Raw genomic sequence first — 26,501 nt, 5'->3', positions numbered from 1 at the left:
AAAAAAAAAAAAAAAAAGGTCTCACCCCAAACCCCACCAGTCTTCCCCAACCACTACGCAAATAACCCACCCTGGCAGTAGATCCAAGCCGAAAGGAGTCAATGACGGCAATTGAAATTTGGAAACCAACTGTCGATCTGCCACGGGGACCTCGGGAGAACCATGTATGACAGACTATCAGCGCCGTTCTAGAAGAAACGAAACCATGGCGCGGGCGCGCGTCGGGAAAATGGGGGAAGTTAGGGTCGTCGTGACATGTGATGGTTTGGGGATCCGCGGTTGGCGGATTATTCAGGGGGACGTGATTGGTGAGGTTGTTCCGGCGGGAGGATTTCGGGGATTTGGGTTATTGTCAGGATTTAATATCTTTAATTCTATTTTATTTCATTGTGTAATTAATTGGTATTGGGAGACAAGACCTTCTGTGTTTGGTTTAGGGTTGGAGAATGATGCGTTGAAGGGAGGGTTTGGGAAAAAGTCAGAGGGCGGGTGTGGCTCCGGAACCTTAGGGAGGGTCCTCCGTATCGAACTATCGACACTAGTCGGTGACCTCAATTATGGATCCAAGCTACCGAAATGCGGGGGGTGAAAGAAGAAGGGTTTCATCGGGTCCGGATTTCCGTCCCTTTGTGCCGGTCAGCTTCTGCAAGCTGTTTTTGGGTTTGGGGGATTCCAAGGAATGACGGTCAACGGTGAACCGGATTTTGGTCTCTTCCATTATGATTCGAGATGATTGACTAGTATAGAACATGAAAATAGCTATGCAACACAGAACAGATAGGGTATAGGATCATACATCATACAATCAATGTACAGGACTTTTCGTTGATTAAAACGAAGTAAAGGGAAAACAGAAAAGAAGGGGAATCACTTGGAGGGAGTGTGCTGATGGTTCGACTGGGCAAACGTGGACTGAGGATCCCAATCGCGTCCTTGTGATGCGCTGGGTGGCCGAGGCGACGAGAAGCTCATTGACGGCCGCACGTACCGCGCATCTCGTCCGTAGTGGCTCCCCTCCGGGCTCTTGGTCCGCGCCGCGCTGGGAGACCGTACGATTGGTTCTGGCGACTTGCAGGATGTGAGTACGGCGCTCCCCAGCATCTCGTACGTCCGTGTGTCCGGGGTTTTAGCACGAGCATCCGCAGAGACGAACTCGTGGTTCCGCCCAAGTTTGGTCTTGAAGAACTCAGCCCAGCCGAGGAACATCCCCGGGCGTGCGAACAAAATAAAGTTCCAGAACCCAACCAGAGACAAGAGAATTAGTAGGGCCAGGATCGTCGATTCATTAGGGCCAATGGCGTGCGCCAGGCTTTGGCATTTCTTGACGTCACCCTTCGTGGAGATCAAGCAGAAAATCCATGGTTGGGCTTTGTGTAGGTTCTCCGGGGTCAGGCTCGTCTTGTTGTTGACTTGGATGAACACCACGGCGAAGAAGATAACATTGCCGATGATGACGAAAACCAAGGCGACGCCTCTCCATTGCAACTGCAGGACTCGTCGAATACGACGGTATGCTTGGCGCGCAGTGACGGTGCGGACGCTAGATGTATAGGACGGCAGGTGGGAACTGTTGGTGCTGGAGTCGGTGGTATCAAAGATGGATTTCACGTAGACATGGATACAGTACGCCATCGTAGCGAGCTGCAGAACCAGAGACGCCCCCGCGAAGGCCATGACTGGGGCCCAATAATCCTTGGTCGCGTGCTTGATGTTGATATGGCACATGTCGCCAAAGCGGAAGGATACCCCAGTCAAGAGGAGCATGACCGTGATGCCGATACCAGGGATGCCCCAGCCGCAGATGAAAGCCCCCCACATGAACTTCTTGCCGAGGATCACCTCCCAGCAAACCTGGAGATGGAATGCAAGGGTACGAATAAAGCCTGCGACGATTAGCCGCTCGAAGCCCGAAAACAGTTAGCTTTGCACCACGTACTCCACGTTACGACAGCCCAGCCGCCAAAGAGTAACAAAGTACCGGACCATGCGCAGGATAAGTTCGAATGCATGTCATTTGGTGTGATCTGGTTGTAACACTGGTCGGGTTTGGCACCGAGAGGAATAACAAACGCGATCTAGAGGGTCAGCCCATTCCCGCCACTCTTAGACCATCTCAAATCACCTACCTCCATACAGAAGATTCCCATCGTAAAGCAGATGCTCAGGTAATGGCGCTGCGTCCATCGTGGCGGCAGAACCGCATAAGAAACCAGGAGGAAAATGCACAGAGGCAAGACTGCCACGCTCAGCCAACTCGCAGCTCGCGACTTGGTAGTGATCTCTATTGACAGTCGATCCCGTTAGCAAAGTGGAACGCGCTGCGAACCGGGACCTGTACTTACCCTCCCCATACATCCAGTCTGCCAATGGACAGGGCATACAACAGGACACATTACCGTTTGCTGAAGGAAGCTGCGCACAATACCGTCCTTGGGTAACTGTTGATTCACAGGTTAGTCCTCCACAGCCCATGACCCGTCAACAACCAACGATGCAAGAGGCGACAGGAACGTACATCCACCGGTGGACGGAAAGAAAGACTCTTGGAGGAATGGCTCCGGGCAGAGCCCATGCAAGGTTTGATTTGACATCTTGTGGAATTTCTACTATGGATCTGTGGTGTGTGATGTATGCGACAGAGAGCGGGAGAATGTCATATCCTGGCAAAATGGCGAGACCCAAGCACTCGAGAATGCGACACAGAAGAGACCCTCGAGTGTGATACCCCACCGAGAGGCTCACAGTCGCGCAACGACTGCAATTGGCAGCAAAGGCGCGGACGATCTCTCACGATAGTGGTCAGTGTGGTGGTCAGGGTGAGAAGGTGAGGAAACGCCAGAACAAGAAGGGGGGGCGATAGTCAGATATAGTTAGAAATAGGAATGAGCCATCTTAGTGCCTCCCCAGTCCCAGCAAAGGTCCCAATCGCTTTGAGCGTTGAGGGGGAGGCAGTTCCAGTGGACTGACTGGGGAGAGGTCCGTTCACCAGAGGCACCCATACCCCGTCGGCATCTACGGCAGTGATTGGGCACAGACATCGTTGGAAGAGTGACTGGAACGAAGCTCGAGGATGAGCTTGGCACCAGGGGGGGGAATGCAAGGGTGGGGACTGTGTAGGATCCCAGACAGGCTCAAACTTCGAAAGATTTGTATTGTGGACTCCGTATGTCTGTCCGACGGGGGGTTCCAATCGACTGGAGAGATGGCCCATTCACCACTAAGACGGTGGAGACGGCGTAGTCTGGTCACAGAAAACGGTATGCAGAGCGGGGAGAGAATAGTGAACGACTTGGCGTATTGGTTAATTTCCTCACACGAGAGCCCCGTATCGTAATCTAGCCTTGATGTGGAAATTTTACAGATGACCTTCACTGCGACTGATTGGGAGGTGAAGTACCGGGCACCTCCACTTGGTGAGGAAGGTCTGTCCTCTATTCAATTATAGAAATCCGAAGCCCTACCTGTGTCAGGTTCTGGCTAACCATGGTTGAGGTCTGCGGCTAGGAAAGGACATCGGCAAGCATGATACCTGGTCCTAAAGATGAGACCTTATTCTCCCGGAGAAATAAATTCCCTCCCCAATTTTAGTTCTCACTCTTTTTTGCTTAGTAGCCACCGTGCATTAAGTCCCTGCACAATATCCAACATTACGATGGGGATTCTCTGCTGTTAGGGCTGCCTAGGAGAGCACTAGGAACTGCCAAGTATTACTCTGTAACGCCCATACATGACTCAGGTGACAAGGTTGTGCGTGGCAAACGGACATGGATCGAGTTTTCCTTCGCTTCTGTTTCTCTTTTAAGCGGAAATTTCCCTGGTTTCTTCGGTGTTGCGTCTGGTTCCTGCAGCATCATACTCAACTAGTTCAACCTTCTCCCACGGACAGAGACAGATCCTCGAGGGACTCCGTACCAACCGGTTAGTCGATCTAGCTTTGAGGGAAAGAAAACCCTGGGATACGGCACATGGGACCGTCAAGTACCATGGACCGCGGAGAGACGAGGTATACTCGGATCTAGTGAAGAGTTATCAGAGTCTAAGTGACCTCTACCCAATGCCTATCCCTTCCAGACCCCAAGCGACCATTTCCACCCTGCATTAACCGTAGTTTTACCTTGGCTACCGATAAACCTTGACCTCACCCACTAAGCCCAACCTAGTGCACTAACCTAGACTAACGCATATTTTTCCATTTTGTATTTTATTCAATAATTCAATAATTTAATAATTTAATACCAAAAATTCAAAATTCAAAATTCAATCATGGTTGTTCCCACTTCCCATGCATCGGAGAGGAGGGATGATCCCTCCAAATTGAGTTCGACGGACTCCCTCGCAACGCCGCCATCGTTTTCTTCCACCCCGTGGTCGCCCTTACCCCTGGTACCTGCACAATGCATGAATGGCTGTGGTGGGACGAACTAGGCCTAGGATCACGTATTATTATAAGAGTAGTGCGACTCTTTTGTTCCCTCGTGTCTCGTATTCTCTCGTTTTTCAATCTTCCAATCTTTGGTCACATAGGGTAGTACTAGTAATAGAAATAATAGTAGTAGTAATACTATCCAGATCCAATCGCCTGGGTCTGGATCGTAACAGCGATGGCATCCAGGATACATACCAAGACAATCAATCAATTTGCTCCGCCTCCGCTGACGTAGGAAAAAGAATACTACCTTACTAGACAACCCACAGACGACCATACTGGGGCAATACGACGTATTTATCCGTCCAATGGAGATCGGCAGATGCCATTAGGTGGTATTGCCCTCACGTTATTGTAGAGCCTCATCCGAATTCTGCAAAGAGCATCGGTTGTCCACGGTACAACTTCGGAGGCCGCACGTATTCAGAGTTCAAACACCCGAGTTGTCGAGGACGACTATTCACTCTTTGTCTCTCCCAATTGTTTCCACTTGCCTGTCTAGGAAGGCTCTCGTCCCAACAAGGATCGACGAGGTGGAAACCTACACCACGGCTGACAGAGTGATCGTCACGGCCGCGGCAATTGGCTTTGGGCTTACTCACTTGGGACTTGTCCGCGACGGGTTCCTGTTGCGATGCGGCATCGTCGATGGCCACTGATCAAGGTTCTGCCTTGGCTTTGGGCCGCGACGACGATCCGACTCAATAGTGTACTGTGCGGATGTCGAGATGCAGCTTGCTCAGGTATGATCGCTAATAGTACATCTGCCGAGAACCATAGTTGATTCCTTTCCCTATAGTCTCAGCGATCAAGCTCCTCACTGACAGGTCCTCAGTCGATCAGCCTCGTAGCTCTTCCTCGATGCGGCACGGAGAGTACTATCCGGACCGTGAAACATAGCAGGGTGGGTTCACTGCGATGCTATAATTACAGAGGGAAGCATCCACTTTTTAGGGTTCCGAGTTTGGTGGAATTTGACATCGGTCGACGACCATCGTTGCAAAATCCAGTGAGCTATACTGTGTGCCACCGGTAATTATAACTACCGACCGAATCCCATACAAAGTTTGACTATTGGCGTGGAACTTTCCACAGAAGAATCCACGGCGATGTCACTTAACTGCTTCCAGTAAGTTGGGAAGCAAGGGATGAGACACCGGCTCTGCATCGAAGATTACTCTTCATCTTCCATGGCTTCGACGTCTTGGTCAGGGGAATTTGGAATTCAACTTCGCTTTCCTCACCGATATAGTTTGCAAGCCACGCCACGCTTTGTCATTGCGCTGCAAATGAAGATTGTGCGCCACTGACGGATGGCTTGTCACTTCCACCTAAGCGACATTCCAATCGGAAAATTTAACCATTTAGCCATTCAGCCATGGACCGGTTGAACGGTGTAGAGATAGTGGTACGGGTATCTTAAGCGTACAACACCAAATGAGGTCCGATAGCAGATGATCGCCAAGCGGTAAAGATGAGATCGAAAGGAGAAACAAATCAACGCGAAGGAATCCCCAGAGAAGAAACCTACAGGGTATAGAAGTCGAATCAACGGTGGTCAAGTAATGTAACCATGAATCCAGGAAACACCTGACTCGGAGTGATATATAATTATAACCATCCAATACATTGTTGTACCTATCGTTCGTCTTACCACCATGCAACTCTGTACCTGACGGACCAAATCCTATTCAGTCTTGGCCTCGATTAAACGAGATCACTATCCAAGCACTGTATCACCATCAATACCCCCAAGAAAATGAATTCCGCAAATCCGTGCCATCGTTCGCGACCGGCAAGGCAACGGTTGGGGACATCGGAAAATCACCGGAAGTTCCAGACCTTTCAAAAGGCCATTTGCCTGCGCCAATCCAACTGTGCTACCGATCGTAACAAAATCCCATCACAGTGCCATTTGTATGGTCGATTGGGATGCGAGTCCGGTCGCGAGGGTGCCCAATGGGGGCTCGCTGCACGGTGGTGAGAGTGATCGTGGCAAGGGCACGGCCAGCCTCGTGATCGCCATAGGTCCGTCGCCAATCCAACTGATCACAGCGGCAGCTGCCAGTAACCATACTCTATCTACCTCTGTTTCTTTGTCAGATTCCCAACTGGTCCATCCTTCATCTGTGCTACATCCGGTATACAGTGTAAATTCGCTTGATTTGACAATGCCGTTGCGCTGATGTTGCTCGAGCTTTCGACGCCCGACCAAATCACAGCTGGGCCTGGCCCACATGGTTCAGCTCCAGTTGACCAAGCGCTGATCGTATCTTTACAAAGTTCCTTCTGGACGGACACAGCGCGAATGCCATACTGTTATGGACTCATTTTGCGACGATGGATTTGCTTGTCTTTCAGCTCTGGACCAGCCTCCGGATTTGAGATTACGTCTCCGAGACAGATACTGCGGCACTCGCGAGGGGTTCTCGCCCAGCCTCCAGGCCTGAGGATGTCTTAGAAGATGAGATTTTAGTGACCGTGGATCTCCACAGGTCTACGCCGAGCAGACATTCCCCATCTCAAGACATTCATCCCTCAACTACCAACCTAGGCTGTTCGCATGTCTCTTCCCGGCCCAGCTTCACACGGGCGAACGGCGCAGTTGAACCCACTCTCTTGCAGATGGAAAATGGCACAATGCGATTGTCCGAAAATCCCGCACGCGGTGGATGATGTTATTTTTCTCGACTCCCCACACGGGCATCCTCGCACGTTCCGCGGCGAGTTAGATGCGCATTTGACGTGCATAATCCTGTATAGGTTATTCCAGCGGATCTGCGAGAGAATTTGTCAACAGCGGTGTGATGGTCCTGCATCGTGGCCGTCGCTGAGAGGTGATTCTGTGACTCCTTCTCCGCTTCTTTACGCCATTATGTGGGTATATTGATATTTGTTTTTTATATATCGGAGGGCAATTCGTATTGAGATGGAACGATATGTGCGACTCCATCTCGCCTTCCGAGGCACGTCGAAGTAGCCTGGCACTGTTCCTTCTGGAGAAGCTCATCATGGTAGAACTTCCAGCGATAAGGACCGAACTGAGTGTCGCTCTAGAAAACTACAAAGTACAGCCAGACAGTGTTTACTGACACAAGTATCGCGACCCAGCAGAAATCGCCGCCTACGGTTTCATGGCACATATGGCAACAGTGATAAAGAACGAGATATTCCTTTATTGAATTCTATTTGACCTATTAACCACATCCCTCCAGTGTATTCCAAGGCTAAAGTTCCTATACATCCACGAGTCAGCAATTGCTCGAATAAACGACTGATAAACACGTAGAGTAGTAACAGCTTTTTCAGAAGTCCATTCCATTCATTGAGCTGGTTACGAGAACCAGCCCTAAAATAAGAGGTACCAGAAAAATAAAAAAGGTTGTGTTTCATCATATAGGCTGTAAAAATCGAGAGACATGGGGTCACTAACCTGTAAGTATACCTGAACAGTGATACTGTTAGTAGAACAAAGGTCGATTGCAATTGCAAAGAGCACCATCAAGCTCCAAGTCGCAGACTGGACGAAAAGCAGGTGAGGAAAGAAACTCCGCGGCAGCAGCAAAGAAAAAAGGACGCCAGATGAGCCTTAATTTAAGCGAGGCACATCCGCACCACGTGACCCCACAAACCCACACGCACACCGCCTTCCGGCCTCACTTTCATCTTCGTCTACACGATCTTCGACTTCGAAGAAATTTCACTCTATCCCCGCGCAGCTCAACACCGTCGTCGACAACCAATCCGACAAATCCACCTTCATTCAAAATGGGTCGTCTTCACTCCAAGGGAAAGGGCATTTCGTCCTCTGCTCTGCCTTACTCTCGCTCTGCTCCTTCGTGGCTCAAGACCACCCGTGAGTACCGTCGTCGCAAAAGCGCAATGCGCATGAGATACTGACCCCATTCCAGCTGAGCAGGTTGTCGACCAGATCTGCAAGCTCGCCAAGAAGGGTGCTACCCCCTCCCAGATTGGTGTTGTCCTCCGTGACTCCCACGGTGTTGCCCAGGTCAAGCACGTCACCGGTATGTTCAGACACCCCATGGTTGATGTCAGAAGCAATGTCTAACAGTTGACGAATAGGTAACAAGATCCTCCGTATCTTGAAGTCCAGCGGTACGCCACTCCCCCTCCCACATACCCCCAGATGAGAAGGAAATGGTCGAACGCGAGTCGAGAGCAACTTTTCCCCCGCGAAAGTCTGCGCCTTGACCCGTTCACAGATCCCTCATCGTATAAAACACAATTATGCCTCTGCTTGGTCAAAACAAGGCTGACAGAGTGATTTTTTCAGGCCTCGCCCCCGAGCTCCCCGAGGATCTGTACCACCTCATCAAGAAGGCTGTTGCCGTCCGCAAGCACCTTGAGCGCAACCGCAAGGACAAGGACTCCAAGTTCCGTCTCATTCTCATTGAGTCCCGTATCCACCGTCTGTCTCGTTACTACAAGTCCGTCGGTGTCCTTCCCCCCACCTGGCGTTACGAGTCCGCTACCGCCTCCACTCTCGTTGCTTAAGTGGTTTTACTCGCTTGGGCTGGGTGTTGGTGTGTTGGCGCGGATAGGTCTTTCGAATTGGTTTCTTACCCTGAGATGGGTGGGTTTTTAGTCATCTAGTGTTTGTTTTCCAGGCATTAGGTGGTGATGGATTATATCTGTCGTCGACAAGAAAATAAAATTTCATGACCAATTTTCTTCTCTTGGTAGATGTCGTAGATTGTGGTGTGCTTGTAGTATGTAGCATATATATTAGTATATACCTTGCCCAGAACTTCTGCTATATGCTCTTGATTTATATTCGTCCCCGCAAGACAACTAATCTACAGCATGATATGTATGGGTATCTCAACATCTACAACCCATCTACGACCATATATACACCAATAAAGAACTATAGATACCTCACCTCCCTAGCAACCGCATTACACAGCTCAACCCTCACCCCAGCACCCCCCAGAACATGAATCCACAAGCGCTGTGTATCACTCAACCGATCATTCTCACTCTTCACCTCCACAAACATCACCTCGCGAGTCTCCACCCGCCACAGAAACAGATCCGGGATGCCACCGCCACGCTGCTGATACTCCTGCGCCAGCACCTTGCAGATCGCCGCGAGGGCCTCGCCACGGAAACACCGCACGATGTCGACGAGGTCGTCCAGCTCGAAGGTCCAATCGATGCCAATGGCGCAGGGCTGGCGGGCTGCTTCACGCGCGTGAACAGCGCGGAGGATACGCTCTGACTCGCCGTTGGTGATCTCCACCAGACGATGGTTGATCTCCGAGGCGCGCGTAGCGTAGAAGGCGTCCGTATGGAGATCCAAGGGACAGGTCTGGAAAGGCGTCTGGAAGACATTCGGGACGTAGGTGAAGAGGATGTCGTAGAAGAGATAGCCAAACTGGTCCTCATCAAATCAATCAATCACGACTTCTTCCGGGAAAGAAAAGATAAACCAAACTCACCAGCGTCCGCACAATCCCTCCCTCAGAATGATACCCCTTCCACCCCTGGTCGCGATACCAGCTCAAACACATACTTTCGACGCGGCATTCACCCCCATCCCGCTCATCAACCCAGACAGTCGGGCGCCCCCGTCTCGACGTATCTTCCTGCGCGGATGATTCCTCGCGCTCAATACGAATACCCTCGACCGTGCGTTCCGCGGGCTTCTCCAACATGACATGACTAAAGTCATGCTGCTCGCGTTTCACCACCTTCAGCGCCCTCTCGAGCTTCATAATGCGCTTCTGCAGGTCATAGTGGTAGATCAAGTGACAGTCTGGATCCTGAAGGCCCTCCTCGCAGGTCTGCAACGCAATCCGTCGCCAGTGTTTCCGTTGCGCATCCTCGCTACGTCCCTCCCAGGACATCAGGTTCCACAGATAGTGTTCCTCCAGGAGTGCTTTCCGCTGATACCACGACCCCCGGCGTGCAGCATGAAACAGCCGCTGGCCCAGTAGCTCTGACAGAAGCCGGTGCTCCTCCATATACTCCTTGAACCTGCCGAGCGGGTAGAGGCCCTTGTGGATGATTCGCGTGTACACCCATGCAGGCGAGAAGCGGCGCAGATACGCCCCCTCCCCGCACTCATACACACTGTCTTCCTTCTGCTGCTCCTGCTCGCAGAGCTGCTTCCACCGCGGATACACCGTGTATGCATAATCCCGGACCTGGGTCAGCGATTGCACCGTCGGCGTGCCACTGAACTCCAGGATGTTGTCTATGTTGAACTGCGTGCGCAACGCAGACTCGAATTCCAAGAGAAACGCTCGAGACGGGAAAATCGAACTTGAGCGGCAGACCACATACTCCGGGAAGTTGCGGCGCGAGATCTTCGCCAGGATGATGGTGGTGAGAGATTTCTCCGTCCATTCGGTCGAGCGGTAGAAGACGAGATGGACGCGCTCGAAGAGTGCCCGGGGCGCCGCGGCGAGGCGGATGCAGTCGCCTGTGTAGTCGAGGATCTTCTGGATGAAGTGGCTGTCGCGGTTGGCGGCGGCTTTGGAGTTGGTCCAGTCGAGGCCGGCTTGTTGCTGGCTGGCGCGGTGCAGGGCTATTAGGAGGTCCTTTTTGCTTTTGCCGTGGACTTTGGCGTCTTTGGCGAGGGTCTTGAGTTCGTCGAGGAGGAGGAGGGCGCTGGCTTCTTCGAGGGTGGTGATTTGGTCTGTTTTGTCGGCGAAGTGGAATTGGGTGGCTAGTTTGGGGTGTTCCATGTCGATGGGGGTCTCGGTTACTGGGGACGGGCTGGGAGGGAGAGTTCGAGTATGCTGGAGGTCGTTTACTACGCTTGTGAGGTCTGAGATGTCGGAGTAGTAGCCCAGTCGATTGATGCGGTGCCAGGCTGAGGTCTTTCGGAGAAAGAGTCGTACATATCTGTGGCGGTTAGTATGTGACTCGGAGGTGCAGTTTGTGACTGGGACGAGCAGACAAGTACTGGGATTCATATGATAGCTCCTTCCACTGTTTGAAGACCTCCATCTCGGCCTCATCAAACAGATGCGCCTCCTCGTCTAGCACAGTTTCCAGCGCCAGATTGAACGCATCCACGTAGATGGAGCTCTTCCCCTTCCGCCACCTGCCATTTTGCAGCCGTTCCCGTAGCCCCGGCTCCTCCTCGTTATCTGAGATGGATTGGGAGGCCTCGTATTCCTCGATTGCGTGGCTATCTGTCTCGACGGCGGGGAGCGAGGACTCGAGGTCCGTCTGGCTCGCAGGAAAGGGAAGATCATCTCCCTCTGGCTCCTGGTCTAGACATGGTGTATACACCGGATCCGACACATCTGGATTCACCACAGACGTCTCCGGTATCTCCAGCCCACCCTTCCGGCCCGAAACAGCATCGCTCAGACTAGTCGTGTCGTCCGTATCATCCGCCGTGGTTTTTCTGCGCTTGACGGACGGCCGCAGGGTGTCCCAGTAGTCCAACAGGGACATGCTGGCAGGGCGTACTTATCAGCATGAGAGTCGCCGGAAAAGCCCCCAAGAAACGCCTTTATCTCCAACCCAACGACAACATCCAAAGTGCAAGACGCGCAATCACGTCCACCGACACGAGATCACCTGACTTTAATTGGCCCAAAAAAGGCATGTTTGCCGTGTTTGCAGCACCATCCAATCACGCCGTAGCATCGAGAATAAGCAAGACAACCAAGAATTATGGAAACAAACAAAACCCCTCAATGTGACAACTGAAGCCCTGATAGAGACATTGAAGACATAGAAAGTCCAGATCCAGCATAGCCCACGGCGCAAGATGGATCAACCCATGACCGACATCCCAGTGAGTTGAGCCTCCCCCAATCCAGTCTATGTTCAACGGCACACATACCATGGGCCAATCCCCACTGTGGAGAGCTGTCCCGCCACAAGGATGATTTGTTTAATGTCGAAGGAAAGCTCCATAACTACTACACTATTTTTCAATCCTTAATCTTTTTTGCTTTACATTGCCCTGCAGTTGCTTTTTCTCCATTACCGGGAGTTGATGGTTGGATCCAATTGTTGATCTCTCACAAAACTTGAATCCATACATCATCTCCAAACTCAAACGTCATAACCCAACGGAATCCTGAGAGCTCACAACCCACAAAAAAAAAAAAAAAAAAAGCCCGAATCCCCCATCCCACCCCCGAATACCAAAGATACCCCCTCGACAATCGAAAAACCAACCATCATGGCCAACGACTCCACCCCCAACACCGCAGCGGCCAATACCCCGACCGGCGAACCCGTCCCAACCACCCAGGTGCGGCCCGGCGGTGCCCCGGCCCGAGTCTACATGAACGAGAAGATCGTCCCGTATCTCCTGGAGGGAATGAAGCATGTTACGAAGGAGCAGTGAGTGATGTTAACCCTGTGAGAGTCATCGACGTGTATGTGCGATGGGCTAGGGGATTGAGTCGACTAACTGGATTGTATGGGAAATAGACCACAAAACCCGCTCCGCGTACTCGGCGAATTCCTGATCCAGAAGAGTAATGAGGTGGAGGGGGCGAAGTCGCCTGAATAGATCTTTCATATCATAAGGATTAGAGATTGGGTGTGGATTGGGATATTGGGATTGAGTGTACTTCGCCTGAGTAGAGGATGTTGCTTGATGATCGGCTTATTCTACCTCATCTTACCCCCGAAAGGAGCGGATATTACATTTCTACCGGGGATGGCCAGTCATGCGCTCTAGAGATGGACTGGGATGGAGCAAGGGATACTCGAAAGGCCTTTGGTTATGTCTTTTGCTGCGCATGTTGGGAACTGGACTTTGAGGATGGTTCGTCTGTGGTGTTTAAGGTGGTTTGTGGTGTTTTTTTCTTTGGGTTAGGGATTTTATGATACCATTTTTTGTACGTTATTGGGGTGAGAGAATCGAGTTTGTTTGTATTATCCTTGCTATTTATATTGGTTGTGGTGGATCGGAGTAGGTTTTTGGTTGACAGATACTGGTTTTCGGGTGTGTTCATGTCAATGATTGATATGAGCATAATTATACATAGATGTTGAGAATCTATGCAGTACACTGTATTCAAGTTACTCAATTTGGTTGAGTTGGGAAATACATTGATAGAATTTTATCAGGATGGTATGGGGAACGGATCGCGGAGATATATCTTATGCACTCTAAAAACCACTTGCACTGTGAAGCATAGACCTTTTCTGCTATTCTCAGTTTTATTCAATTTACATGGATTCGTCATAAGGTATTCATTTAGATTACACTCCCAGAGTGACGAAAACACTATTCCTTCACTAGACATACTGCCAGGGAGCTTGTGAAGGATGATTATACGGTTAATCAAAGGCACTCCTCGTCCTTACCTTATGGGCCACTTAAACTAAGAATGGTCAAGTAAGAGGATGAAAGAGTTCGACTGATTTGCAACTATCGATTGTAACTCCTAATCTAAACTAACGGTTCACCCATAGAAACCAGCTCAGGTTCGAGGGTTCCCATCGGCAGATCTAGAGGTGCTCCACGGGTGACGCTACCTAACAACAGAACCGGTGGTGTGCCTCCCTTGATCGATATCTCTAGTTTGTCAGACTAACCAGGGAAAACTGAGTGAACAGAGAATCGACCAGCAGAGAACGTCTCTATGCCTACAAACGAATAGTGTACACTTTTGACCCGGTATTCTAGAGCCGAGAACGACACGAACCCACGAGCTTCTCCATCAAAAGCATGGTTCTGTCTGTTAGTGACTTGGCAAAGCAACCAAGAACAGGTCACGGCTGACTGACAGCACCATGCAATGAAGTTCGTCTGACTCCGAGAAAAAGCACAAAGCGAAGAAACCATATTGGACCATGGGGACAGGGTCAACCCTGAATGAGAAGATGGGATTCCTTTTCCACGTGTTAGCTCGGATCGCAATACCATCTTACCTACCTCGGCGGGCCAACAGGCCATCAACGGTCGAAGTTGGTGCAACTCCGGGCTGTTGATAAGATGGCTGCTGCAATTACGTCGACATGGCTCTCTCCCGCTCGTTCTAGACGCGTACACTTCGCTCGTACTGGCGATACTACAAGCACGCAAGCAAACACGATGGTGGAACTGGCGGACCATGGCCGAACTCCGTTCAACTGCTTGTGTCCTCAGGAGGCGTGAAGAGAAATTGTGCATGGCATGATAGATATTATGTCTTTGCTTTTGGCCGTATACAGATCGAACAGTCGTTACGTAGAAAAGGTTGAATAAGACGCAACAAGGCGAACAAGCTGACTAGCGAGATAACGACCAATTTCCGGAAGAGTTGCAATGTAGAAGTGCTGAGACCCATCTGACAATCCGAGGAATTACAACGTTAAGGTAAATATCATGTCTTTTCCTTCCCTGCCGCCAATTTTGTCCGGTGTTTCGAGCGAATTAACAAAAGAAAAATCCAGCTAGCGACTGCAGACCGACGACACTAGAGTATCTTGTTCTTCCCTTTTTGCTTTCTGTCTGTGTTTTTTTTTCTCTCTTTTGGTTTTCCGACAGGGTTAAAATGGTCGCATGACTGATGGCGTACTGAATGTCGCCGGGATGACAAGTAGGAATTGCGCAGACGACTTTTTTTTCCGATGAAAATCAAGAACAACATAAACCGACATTCCACCGTGGACCGTCGAGCTCATTCCCCATAGGCAGCGGGTATTGAATTAAGAAACCATTCCAAGGAATGTGCATGGGCGTTGGAATGTCACAGAAAATAAGGACAAGGGGTAACAAAAGAAACGAATAAGGGGAAGCCTAGACAGAGACTAGAGAAGGGGGAAAAGAATTACGTGCCATGACCCTGAGTTTTAATCGTCGATAACTCCCAACCCTGCACCTACCTGCTACCATAGCGGTCTTCACGAGGATCATACGAGCGACCGCCACCACCGCCGCCGCTGCTGCCGCCGCCGCCGGAATAGCCCTCGCGGGGAGGAGGAGGAGCACCACCATGACTGTAACTAGGAGGGTTAGCATCGCGATCATAATAGCCACGGCGCTCTTCGCGGCGGTCATCGCGGCGTTCATCGCGACTGTACCGGTCTTCCCGTCCTCCCGAAGCATAACGATCAATTCCACGGTAGCTACCGTAGTCGTCCCGGTAGTCACGGCGGTAATCCCGGTAGTCACCACGGCCGCCATAGTCGCGGCGGTCACTGTAAGAGTCGTAGCGGCCATAACGGTAGTCGTCGTTGCGACGCCAGCTGCCTCCGTAAGGGGCACGTCGGTCGTCGTAGCGGTCACCGCGTCCACCACGGCCACCGCCCCGGAAGTCTGCGAATGCTGTGAGTCGATGGGGTTATTGATCCGGGCTCAAGAGTTACTGACCGCGCTTGGGGGGTCCAAAGTATTTGCCGGGGGTCGGAGTGCGAGGGCGGCTACGGCGAGCCTTCTCAATGCTGAGAGTACGGCCTTCGATGACCTCACCCTGCAAACCTTCCTTGGCAGCGTCGGCTTGTTCCGCAGTCACCATCTTGACGAATCCGAAGCCACGAGATTCCTTGGTGTGGGGGTCGACCATGATCGAGCAGCTCTCGACATCACCATATTTCTCGAAAAGACGCGAAATGTCGGACTCGGTCAGACGCGGGTGGATGCCCGTGACGAAAAGGTTGGAGCCAGTGTTGACCGCACCTTCTTCATCCTCAAGAGGCTTACGCGGCTCGATAGGAGCCCTGAAAAAATAAAAAAAAAAAAAATGGCGAGTTAGTTCCTTTGTATTCCCTCAAATTCAACCAACGCCCGGCACGTGGCGAAATTTCCGGGTATGCGACCTACCGGTCATCGGCGCGACCATTGGGAGAGCGGCTCCGGGCGCGGTCGGCACGAGGCTCATCGCGAGGAGATGCGCTGCGTTCGTCGCGAGAGAAGCGAGGCTCGTCTAACGCGTGAGGAAGTAGACGGATCAGTATTGCTGTGGTGTTCCCAGGCGATGCCGAAGATGCTGATGTAACCATGGAACCTACCGTCATAGCGACCGTTTTCGTGATCATACTCTGTGGACATATTGACGGAAATTTATTGCACAACTAGAATTTGGTTGGCAAAAAGAGCGGTTATATCACAGGGAAAGGGGCGCGTCGCACGTCGAGAATTGGTTGATGGGAAAATGATGCAGAAAATTCAAGCACCCACACTGGTCTGATTAGGAAAGAGAATAATCACCAATACCGGTGAGGAAGAATTAATCAAGTCCTCAAGAAGAACAGGGGGAAAGGATAAGAAGGGAAGGGAAGGAGGAAAAAGAAGAAGGAAGATGAATGGTTGTTGGGGGGAGGGATGGATGAATGATGAAAGAAGGGGGAAGAGGAAGAAAAGCAAGCAAAGCACCGAGTTCGTTGACTTCCCGTCGAAGGTCCAAGTCACCGAATTCCAGACCTTTTACGGCAAGCGGCTCTTGTGGGTGGAGCGCCAAGACCCGGCTGTTTGTTATGATCATTGATACAGACCGTACATACTGTAGACACGCCGCAATGAATCTGCCTGGATCTCGTGATAAATGAAATAATAATTACAATGCATAACTATACATACTCTCCACGGGATGCATGCTTAAGATCCTCAGCTGCAGTAGTCCATTCAGTCGTAGATCAACCTAACTACAAATCTCGACGACCCCCATCCTCAATGCTACCAGTGCAAGAAAACGAACATCTCAAGATTCATTCATCATAGTAGACGCAAAAGCACAGTGAACACATGAAATCAACAAGATGAAAGAGAAGTAAAAAGGGGGACGCCGTAATCCGATCCGCGCCATAAGCCCGAACACAAACACGAGAGAAGATCAAGATATTAAAGAGAGAAAGGAGAAAAAGAGGTTGAAGAAAAGAAGAAATGAAAAACACTCAACCGGGAGATCGCTTCAATCATCTATTTAAATCCACGCCAGCGTCGCCGAGTTCGATACACCTTGACGGCCTGCTCCGGTGCAGCATCTGGTCCAGTGTCGGTGGTGGACCCCTCGATGGCAGTGCCCATCGCCCCCTCGAGTTCATCGTCGACCAAGTCTTTCAGCTCCTCCTCGTCAAGCTCACTCAGTTCTTCACTCATCCCGCGCATGACATCCCGGCCCGTCCATCGCTCTTCATGGATAGTAGTGCCCACAGGATCGAACGGTTGCATATACCACTGGATGCCACCTTGCGCTAAAGGAAGCTGTTGGTCTCCCTTGAAGCTGGGAGGGGGTGTCAACGGCTCTGTCTGTGGTTCAGTAGGCTGATCGGTGGGCCCTAGATTATTCTCTTCTGGTTTGTCTGCCATTCCATTTGCGGCGGGTGGTGCTTCAAGAGTGGTGGAAGGTGCATTAGCAGACGGGTTCTCTTGCTTGCTAGATCCACCTTCGACCGTCGGAGTGGATACTCCAACCCCGGGGACTTTCTGAGTCTGAGAGCCTGAAGCACTATCGGGATTTTGGGCTTGGTCTGCATCTGGCATAGCGCTATCAACGGACTGTTGGGGCAAGGCGGTAACCTCGGTACCATCAGAGGGCTCCGATTTAGCAGTCACCTCCACATCTCCATTGACCTCTGGTTTGCCCGGCCCTTCGTCACCAGCCGCTGGGGACTCGGCTTGGGAACCCCTTCGCGACATAACGCTGTTCTCGAGCATAAGATCCAATTCCTTAAGCTCTTGTTCGAAGGGCTTACGGTTCAGCTCGCTTTCTTTCTTGATCGCTTCCTCTAGGGCAGGCTGAATGAATTTGATAATGCGCTTGGCCAGTTTCCGTTTCTCGCGCTGTTCTAGGCTGAGTTCCGGAGCGCGCCCGCTGATCTGCATTTGAAGTTCGGCGGTGTCTCCAGCGGGCTGGACCCCAATCTCCGAGGTGAACACGCGAGCAAGATCAGCGGAGAAGGCAGAAACGGAGGTGTACTGGCGCTCTTCCAGCTTGGTGCGTATCGAAGTCAACCCCTGTCTGAAGATACCCTTGCCGTCAAGTCTGTATCGACATCAGTAAATACCCAAAAGTAGCGAGGAAAAGGATACATACCCTTGAGCTTTGTCAAAAATAGGCCAGAGTAAGGGGAAGATAGGGAAGTAGACGGTGTCGACAATACTCCGAAGAGTTTCGGCATCCTTCAACTTTTCCCTCTCACGTTTCTTGACTTCATCGCACATCGTTCTCAACCGATCGAGATCGTCATATAGGCGCTCACCAAACTCAATGCGGCGTTGGAGCCGCTTGCCTCCGGCAGCTCCCATGGCGACGTAGTCCCTCCTGGTCATTTCCATAGATGAGAAGGTCTCCAGCTGTAGTTGCAAACGCTTCAGCAATGCGGCTCCCCTTCTCGCCTCGCGCTTGAGTGTCCAGTACTTGCACGCATCCTCAGCATACTGCTTTCTCTGACGCACACCGAAACGCTGAAGGGAGGCTGCAATGGCATTTAGGACAACGTGCGGTACTACAGGAGCGCCAGACGGCAATTTCCAGATAGTTTTCGGTACAGTAGGCCGTTTTCTTTTATTCCCACCAACTGTAAGCGTAATGCGTGGCGTATGAGTCCGCAGTGCCTCGTCGTCATGATGTTCACACCCGAGGGGGTGTGATGGCTCTAATGCTAACGCGGCAGCTTGACTGTCACCCCACCGTCGGCCTTGCATAGTAGTACGATAGAATTCCATGGCTTCAGCGGTAGCCGCGTCCGTTCCATGTTCCCTGCGCCACTCAGGGGGAACATGTTTGTCACAGAATGCCTTGAGCAGGTGAGTATCCATGACTGCGGGAGATCCGTGACCGGACTTCATCTTCAGGTAGAGCTGAGCCCGTCGGGCGCAAGTCACATGGAATGCGACAAAACAGTTCTTGTTGCTGCACTGAATCGATGCACCCATTCGCTGTCGGCAAATATAGCAATGAAGTTTCCAACGGCTCCTGGGTACTTTTTCGATATCGGTGATCGGCTCCATCAGCGAGGGATTGCCAATAGACACTTCAGGGATCCATATAGCGCAAAGCAGATGAGACCACTTCGAGGTGGTAGTCTGTTTGAAGGCACCCTCGGTGTTGGGACAGAAGATGCAGTTGACAGCTCCTCTCCCAACCAGTTGGCATTTACGACACAGCCATTGGCCCTCGGGGATGAATGGTACGCCGTAGCACTCCTGGTGCACTGCCAGATCGCACCCATCGCAGAAGACAATAGCATTGGAGTTCTCACAGTCGCCATCATCGCAAATCGCACATTTGCTGTCTTGATCCTCTCCTGGCCCCGTGGTTTCGCCATTCACAGCAGCGGCAGAGCTCGAACGAGGCCGTTGCGTCTGGGGAGGTTTGGGGTTTGGTTTTGGGATGCGCTTCTCGAGCGCATGCCACTCTTTCTCAATCTTGGTCATGGTAATTTCGAAGACAGCGGGTTTGATGGGCTCCAGTTGATCCTCTCTCCGCTTGGCATTATAGTCCTCTAGCCACTTCTCGTCTTGCTCATCCATGTCGTATTCTACTCTTCCAACGGACGTGTTGGGCTCCTCCTCAGTTCCCACAGGGTTGACAGCATCGAGATCGTCCTCCTGTGGTGCCTCAGTTACCCGAATCAATCGACGATCGTGGCGAAGGAAAAGGTCAGTCTCCTGGTATCCCACGCTTGCCATTGTCCGGTCAACATAGTTTTGTTGGCCTACTCCTGGTTTATCGTAGAAAACAAATGCATCTCGTAGTCGGAACGAGGGCTTAGGAAGAGTTAGCCTCTCGCGAGGGTTTGGACCAGGAGGTGGAACAACTTTTGGTTGTGGTGTAATGCCGAGGGCGTTTAGAATGGCCTCAGGACGGCGGGGAGGGCGGCCTGGGCGGCGTTTGATCGGTGTAGGTGACGTGCCATTGGCATGAGCTCGGATAAGTTCAGCTAACGGGTCTTTATCATTGCTGAGGTTGAGGCCATTCGGAGACAGGATATGGGCTACATGCGCGGACGGAGCTGGCTTATCCACCTCCTCCGCAGGGAAGACGACAAACTTCGTTTCAATATCCAGGTCCGGGTGAAATTCTTCCCACCCTCGCTCTTCCCGTGGTTTATATCCATCTCCTTGTTGTAAAGCGAGAGCAGCAGCGGTCGAGGAGCCGAAACGGCCGCCCCGACTTTGGCTTTTGTCTCTTGTGAGGCGCGCAGATGGAGGTGTCGTTGGGACGGGGGGTGGAGGAGGGGGGAGCTGCAAGTGTTGCACTTCGGCTTCTCGTGCATGGCGGGTTCGGGGGGTGGAGTTGCGTGCAGCTGGCGCCGGTTTGGCCGGTTTGGGTGGTCTCGCAGGCTTCGCCGGCTTAGGCGGCTTCGTTTCTCGCACATCAAGCTCGATGTATCTACCTCCACCACCCGGTCCACCAGGGACGTATTTCCGCTTCTTGAGGGGTGGTCCGTCGCCGGGAGTAGCGTTTGAGTTCTGGGTGCCTTTCAGCACCGCTTTGGGTTGGGTTTTAGGGGGCCTTCCGGGGGATGACCGATATTTATTCGACGCTAATGGCGCCATTTTTGCGGTCGGGAAAGAATGCTCAGCCCGCTATGTATGGGATGATGTACAAAAGAGTGGATGTTGATTAATGTCGTTCAGCTTGTCGCTTCAGCCTCACGTTGCAATCAAACAGAGTCTCGCGGCGCCGCGTAGCAAAAGGAAACCGGGTCAAGTAAAGGAGAAATGTCAATCATGACTCAATAACAACCAAAAAATGCATTAAACAGCAAGGAAATGAAGGGCAGAGGAGTCACAACCATCGGCGACGAAGGGAAGGACGCGAAAGCGAGGAGTGTCCGTTATCTCACTTGCCCGGCGGCACTAAACCCTCTTGAGCCAAGGCGGAGAGACTCCACCTGACATTTCGGTCCGATTTAATCAACGCGGAGCTTCTTCCATTGAAAGCCCACAGCTTAATTCAATCAATCAATCCAATCCGATTTGATCGAGCCTCTCTCCCTCCCAATATGAGTGGTCCTGGCGATGATCGGTAATCGTCTTCCCCTCAATTTGCCCCGACCCTGAATTTTTCTCTATAAATATCTTTCCCCCCCCATTACTTATCTATCTCCAGCCGCCCTTAAATGCTAACGTCCGAGATCTCCTGCTAGATGGCGCGGGGGCCGCACATATGACCAAAACCGCCAGTCGGGACAAAGGCACTCCTTGCACAGAACGATGAGCGCACACAGTGGCTCTCGTGGTGGACAGAACCAGAATGCCTGGGGAGAGTCGCGTGATCAGCTTTCCACTGGACCAGCTCAGGAGCAACATGTTCCCGTGCGAGGCTTCAATGCTGCCGAGGCGAAGGGGGCTCTCAGAAGAAGTAGGCTCCCCCATGGACCCTCTGCGATGCATCATTTGCTAACGGAAGATGTGCATTAGATTCAAGAGGTACATTATTCCAGAAGAAGCTTGCGACGTGCAAACACCCATCAGGCCGCTAACCATTCTCGTAGAGCCGAAGCCCTTCTTCTATAAACCTGGTGGGAAGGACACAAATCGCTCTGGGCCTTGGGGCTCGAAACGTATGTCGCCCGATTGATTTGTCCCCTCTCTTTCGTCATGTTGACGTTCATGCTACAGCAAACACCATGGCCAACGGCAAGGACTTTTTCCTCGAGCTTCGGAAACAAATCACCACTTTGCGGCAAGGTAACAATGTCGCAGGTGGTTGACTTGAAACCTCATCTTTATCGATAGATGGTTCGATGCGAGAAATCACCAGCGTCACGACTATCTAGCCAAAATTCAGCGGCAGTTTGGTTCGCGAAGGGACCTTCACATTCCGTGGAAAACAGGAGCTCTCTGGTCGCTGGTCGATTGGATGACAGTATCCTCGAAATCACTAGATGGACATCATGAATCAATGCAGCTTATTGACAAAAGGTCGTTCGCACTATGTCTGGGTGTAGGATAAGACCTTCTGTACGATTGGCAGATAGATCTGGTATGAAACAAATGTCTAATCCAAGAAAGAATATGACTATCACATCCTGCCTGTGTGTATGACTATAAATTGAGAGTATATATACATCTGGTAGAAGTAAAAGGCTGAGTGGTGTACATGGGTATTACTAGTGTACAGTGCAGGCAATGACCCCATCATAGAAAGATAGGTCTAGGCTTTCTGCCATCCGCCGGGACCCAGAACGCCGCCATCATCGGCCTGCGGATCCAGACTCCACTTCCTGAGAGCGCGACAACTGAGATCTGTGCGCCAGCCCGCCTCAAACATTTCGAGGCCAGCCCATCCGATCATTGCCGCATTATCAGTGCACAGGTACGGAGGGGGTGCGACAATGTCGATATGACCGAAGCCGCGGACATCGAGGAATGAGCGTAAAACAGCCATGAGGAAACGATTGGCCGCAACACCACCGCTGACCACGAGAGTCTTCACCTCGTCATCAGGCTTCTGTTGACGAAGTGTCTCAAGAGCGATGATCGTCCGGGAGGCGAGATGCTCGAAACAGACCCGCATGGATTCACGCGCCATTTCAACTCGCTCGTCATGGGAAAAGCTCTGTCCAGAGTTCTCCTTTTGTGTGATGATTTTTTGACTGCGCTGGCAATGGATGAAAAGCTGAATTGCAGGTTGCGAGTATTAGCAAACGGGGTCGTCAGGGACCAGCCCCAGGGGGTCTCCCGCTTGATGAGTTCCTCGCCACGGGTCAGCGGCGGACGGTAGTCAGCGTAGTCAGCGCTACCATTTGGGAAAGCAAACTCCTCTAGCATCTTGCCGTACATGGTATTCTTCGCACTCTGCAGTAAGGAAGTAGGAAGGATTTCCCGGGCCGATTTGTCAAGCGACTCGCCAATTGCTATGTCTGCGGTAGAAGCCATGATCCTGTGGTCCGTAAGAGTTGATGATTTCACAAGAATCGAATGGCCACCCGAGACGAGGATAGATAGGAAGGGAAATTCTGGCGTAACTGGCGGTGACGGTGAGACGTTACCACTGGTGCCTTGGTCGTGGCTTAGAGATGACACAAGCCGGGGTGTCAGCAAGTGAGCTTGCATATGATGAACTCCCACGAAAGGGATCTGCCACGCAACTGACAGCGCTTTCCCTGTATCTAAGCCGACGAAGAGATTCGCTCGCATCCCCGGCCCTCGAGTAGCGGATACAAAGTCCGGTTTGCAGCGCGGCTGGGAGCCATCTGCGAGCGTTATCGATCGGTGTCCTCCAACATTGTCCGAGGCGACGGGCAAATGCCTCAGCGCCTTATCAACCAGTTTCGCGAGGTTCTCTTGATGCGACTCGAGAGATGCAATGGGGTGGACGCCTCGGTACTCATTTGAATCGGCCGTCACGTTCTCAAGGAAATGAATCTTAGCGGCATTGGTGGCTTCGTTCTTTTCAACGATTGCGACTGAAGTGTCATCGCTAGTGCAGATAGACAAGTTAGCAGTCAGGCTTGCTTCAGATCCGGAATCGCTCTCACCAAGACGTTTCAATAGCAAAAGTGAGCAGGCCCCGATATCGAGGAAACAGACTACGCCTAACTGTGCTGCATATAGCCTTGCGAAAACTCGCGACGGGGGTTCTCAAGCTCAACATTGGGGTTAGTTGTAGAAATGGTGCTCTGGCTGGACGCGGCGATAACCACTGCGGAAAAGGCCTGACGTTCGGTCGCACGGGCCACAGAAGCCCTTAAAGAGTGCCCTAAGCCATGACCGAAATGGTAATGACGCAGAGCATCAGCAGTTTACAATGTGTCTGTTTGTTTTTACCTTGGCTAATACGATTATCTACGGATGTGGAACAAGTAGAAACATGTATTAGAGCGGTACATGGACGACTACATATTCTACCACGATACGGGTTTGAGCGCAACTGATGGAGCGTAACGACTGTAATTGGATTTCTCCAGGCTAATGCTCACTCATGCTATACTGGGTATGGATCTTATCGTCACATCATAAACATAATAGGATCATATATACATTGACAGTTTGCCCTCCTTTCCGATAGGGACATTCCTCTCCTTGACTTTCGTTCTGGACGTCCGATGCTCTGCGCCGGCGGTCCTCCACAGGCTCTGCTGCATGTGCTGCAAGTTGCTTGTCAATTGAGAATTAGGGCCGGGTGCGGTCGCAGGGGATGGACCCAACGGACGACGAGGCCCCGAACTCAGAGTAGTCTCTTTCGTTCCGTCTGTGTAGTTGTTGTTCAGCAAGTTCTACCGGCGATCGCTCATTCGCGCACCAGCCAACGTCGTTCTTCGCGCGACATCTTGGTGTGCGTGCCGTAGTATTCCTCCGGGTTCTCAATGGGCGTCACGCAGTGGACAGTCGGTGTACCTTTAAATTGGATGCGTTTGTTGACGTTGCCCGCTGCGACCGCTGTCGATTGCTTCTTGAGAATACTCTTTGAGGAACACGAGTTGACGTAGCCATAACCCGGGACTTGAAGGGATGAGAACCGGGCCGAACTTGGACTGGCAGCAGACGGGGAGATCGGAGTCCGGGGGAGAGGACCCGGGGACTTGAGCGACAATGTAGGCCGAGAGGTATTCTGCGCAGCAGAAATGCTCAGGCTCAACTTGGGTCTTGTGGCAGCACGAGCAGTGGGGATCATTGTGGAGGTGGAGGTTGGACACAGCTTTTGGGGGGAACGAAGGAGATTTAAAGTATTGGGAAAAGATATTAAGAGCGCTAATGATTCACTTCGGTCAACGAAGGTTTCTTAGACGCAGGGCGTGTAACTGATACTATTATTGACGTAAGGCAGATCCAAAAATAGGAAGACTCAAAAAATAGCACTCGTCTGGACCAGCCAAACGAACCACTAGAAGACGAAAATAGAACTGAAAGGGAGACTAAAGAAAACCTCAAACAAACAGTGGACCAAAAAATAGAAAGGGTTCGACGACCAGGGGAGAGTTGGGCGGCTATATAGTCTTTGGTTCACTGACTGCATCAATCGATCGCGATGAAGAGCGGCCGAGTAGGGTTGGTCTGCTGGCCAATGATCGCCACCCTCGTCCGTTAAGCGCCAACGCGATGCACGCTCAAGCACATCGGCACATCTCTATCACACCTTAGACCGAAAGCCTTTGGTGGGAGGAGGCGAATCATGCAAACCCTTCCTGGACCGGGGTCTTCTGCCGATCAATTGATTTTCAGTGTCCTCCGTAAAACAAGCACGGAATCAGGTGAGTTGGCCTCCCATCACCCAGCCAACATAAAAGGAACCGCAGGGGGCAATCCTGCAGAAGTTTCAGCTTGTTGTTGGTAAATTAAATTTAGATCTCGCCCGTTGGTCCATTGGAGATATCAAAGAGACCCCACGCCGTCAGAGCCATGGATCGTTTGCCTTGAGTGCTTTATGTTACGCGTTTTTTGCCCTTTGCCTTTGCTTTTCTTCGACTTTCTTTCTCCCCTCCCCCACAGACATAGACTTTTCAACATCCTTTAGGGTAATCATGTAGACGATCCAGTAAATCATTGTATTAAGCTTTATACCGGAGTTTCTTCGAGCGAAGTGGGACATCCGATAGAGTTTCCAATGATCATCGTCGGGTCGCTCACCCTGCATCACTATCACAAATGCTATGCAGTGACACTTTTAGTCCCAAAGACAAGGATCTGTCACTCAAGTGGCGCTGTCACACTGAGCAAGGTAGGGCTATTCTGAACTACCTAATCGGTGTGTGATAGTGCTACAAGATATAGAGCCTTCGGTGTATCATCCAATAGAAATTCTAACTTGGGGTGAAAAATGGAATAAAAGTTCAATCCTACAATGTGACTATAATAAGGATATACTATTCCAATCTTAGAAAAGTATGGGGAATCTATATTTTCTAACAACTCCTTTCAGATCTTTAAAATAACATAGGGATGTCTACACTCAGCCTACTATGAGTTCCCTCCTGAACCAGATACGTAAATCAGGAGATACCGACAGTCTCTAGGAGGAAGTATCCCGTTGACTTTATATCGGTGCTATGTATGGCCCTGTGCCTGCGCCTATTCTGTCCCGTGAAACCCTAATGTATGCACTTGCTCCATGCAAGCTGCCGATTCTTGTTTAAACGGATAGCATCGCTGTATGCCTGGCTTAAGTCCCTATTTCACCGTTGTATATTATTATTATACACATGTCTGTTTATTCTACCAGTTGTTCTCACAGAAAGGAAGACCTTTGAGAAC

General features: G+C 51.2%; 8 protein-coding genes across 8 annotated transcripts; 3 read left to right on the top strand and 5 right to left on the bottom strand.

Moving 5' to 3' along the window:
• Positions 1-867: 867 nt before the first annotated feature.
• Positions 868-2,591, bottom strand: gprM (the record flags this gene model as incomplete). The annotated part of the gene is made up of 5 exons (XM_015547701.1): positions 868-1,883; positions 1,937-2,075; positions 2,127-2,281; positions 2,343-2,438; positions 2,516-2,591. The coding sequence occupies 5 exons, from the start codon at positions 2,589-2,591 to the stop codon at positions 868-870; spliced, it is 1,482 nt and encodes a 493-aa protein (XP_015409914.1).
• A 5,520-nt stretch (positions 2,592-8,111) lies between these two features.
• Positions 8,112-9,113, top strand: ANOM_002443 (40S ribosomal protein uS15). The gene is made up of 4 exons (XM_015547700.1): positions 8,112-8,282; positions 8,338-8,451; positions 8,510-8,542; positions 8,721-9,113. Exons 1-4 carry the CDS (start codon positions 8,195-8,197, stop codon positions 8,939-8,941), a joined length of 456 nt encoding a protein of 151 aa, XP_015409917.1. The 5' UTR covers positions 8,112-8,194; the 3' UTR covers positions 8,942-9,113.
• A 201-nt stretch (positions 9,114-9,314) lies between these two features.
• ANOM_002442 (fanconi-associated nuclease 1) lies at positions 9,315-11,860 on the bottom strand (the record flags this gene model as incomplete). The annotated part of the gene is made up of 3 exons (XM_015547699.1): positions 9,315-9,824; positions 9,889-11,299; positions 11,355-11,860. 3 exons carry the CDS (start codon positions 11,858-11,860, stop codon positions 9,315-9,317), a joined length of 2,427 nt encoding a protein of 808 aa, XP_015409918.1.
• A 739-nt stretch (positions 11,861-12,599) lies between these two features.
• ANOM_002441 (DPY30/SDC1 family protein) lies at positions 12,600-12,935 on the top strand (the record flags this gene model as incomplete). The annotated part of the gene is made up of 2 exons (XM_015547698.1): positions 12,600-12,763; positions 12,854-12,935. 2 exons carry the CDS (start codon positions 12,600-12,602, stop codon positions 12,933-12,935), a joined length of 246 nt encoding a protein of 81 aa, XP_015409915.1.
• A 2,224-nt stretch (positions 12,936-15,159) lies between these two features.
• ANOM_002440 (RNA recognition motif domain-containing protein) lies at positions 15,160-16,639 on the bottom strand. Its single transcript, XM_015547697.1, has 5 exons — positions 16,487-16,639; positions 16,367-16,429; positions 16,179-16,281; positions 15,729-16,075; positions 15,160-15,674 (listed from the first exon to the last, which is right to left on the bottom strand). The coding sequence occupies exons 2-5, from the start codon at positions 16,404-16,406 to the stop codon at positions 15,238-15,240; spliced, it is 927 nt and encodes a 308-aa protein (XP_015409916.1). The 5' UTR covers positions 16,407-16,429; positions 16,487-16,639; the 3' UTR covers positions 15,160-15,237.
• A 634-nt stretch (positions 16,640-17,273) lies between these two features.
• Positions 17,274-20,858, bottom strand: ANOM_002439 (putative PHD finger domain protein; the record flags this gene model as incomplete). Its single annotated transcript, XM_015547696.1, has 2 exons — positions 17,274-18,339; positions 18,391-20,858. 2 exons carry the CDS (start codon positions 20,856-20,858, stop codon positions 17,274-17,276), a joined length of 3,534 nt encoding a protein of 1,177 aa, XP_015409956.1.
• A 660-nt stretch (positions 20,859-21,518) lies between these two features.
• Positions 21,519-22,018, top strand: ANOM_002438 (uncharacterized protein; the record flags this gene model as incomplete). Its single annotated transcript, XM_015547695.1, has 4 exons — positions 21,519-21,666; positions 21,726-21,734; positions 21,800-21,868; positions 21,927-22,018. 4 exons carry the CDS (start codon positions 21,519-21,521, stop codon positions 22,016-22,018), a joined length of 318 nt encoding a protein of 105 aa, XP_015409954.1.
• Positions 22,019-22,461: 443 nt separating this feature from the next.
• On the bottom strand, positions 22,462-24,924 carry ANOM_002437 (N(6)-L-threonylcarbamoyladenine synthase family protein; the record flags this gene model as incomplete). Its single annotated transcript, XM_015547694.1, has 4 exons — positions 22,462-22,903; positions 22,957-23,730; positions 24,291-24,397; positions 24,553-24,924. The coding sequence occupies 4 exons, from the start codon at positions 24,922-24,924 to the stop codon at positions 22,462-22,464; spliced, it is 1,695 nt and encodes a 564-aa protein (XP_015409932.1).
• Between the last annotated feature and the right edge of the window lie 1,577 nt (positions 24,925-26,501).

The sequence above is a fragment of the Aspergillus nomiae genome (genome assembly GCF_001204775.2).
Source record: "Aspergillus nomiae NRRL 13137 chromosome Unknown contig00040, whole genome shotgun sequence".
Lineage (NCBI taxonomy): Eukaryota > Fungi > Ascomycota > Eurotiomycetes > Eurotiales > Aspergillaceae > Aspergillus > Aspergillus nomiae.
The sequence above is the reverse complement of the archived record's forward strand: the minus strand, read 5'-3'. Positions and strand labels throughout refer to the sequence as shown.

What these genes read in the sequence shown, in the direction of transcription:
- ANOM_002443 (XM_015547700.1), top strand. Translation starts at nt 8,195, where the DNA reads ATGGGTCGTCTTCACTCCAAGGGAAAGGGCATTTCGTCCTCTGCTCTG. An exon ending in TTCGTGGCTCAAGACCACCC is followed by an intron (nt 8,283 to 8,337) that starts GTGAGTACCGTC and finishes ACCCCATTCCAG; the next exon opens with CTGAGCAGGTTGTCGACCAG. An exon ending in CCGTATCTTGAAGTCCAGCG is followed by an intron (nt 8,543 to 8,720) that starts GTACGCCACTCC and finishes TGATTTTTTCAG; the next exon opens with GCCTCGCCCCCGAGCTCCCC.
- ANOM_002440 (XM_015547697.1), bottom strand. Translation starts at nt 16,406, where the DNA reads ATGTCCACAGAGTATGATCACGAAAACGGTCGCTATGACG. An exon ending in CGAAAACGGTCGCTATGACG is followed by an intron (nt 16,282 to 16,366) that starts GTAGGTTCCATG and finishes CTCACGCGTTAG; the next exon opens with ACGAGCCTCGCTTCTCTCGC. An exon ending in AATGGTCGCGCCGATGACCG is followed by an intron (nt 16,076 to 16,178) that starts GTAGGTCGCATA and finishes TTATTTTTTCAG; the next exon opens with GGCTCCTATCGAGCCGCGTA.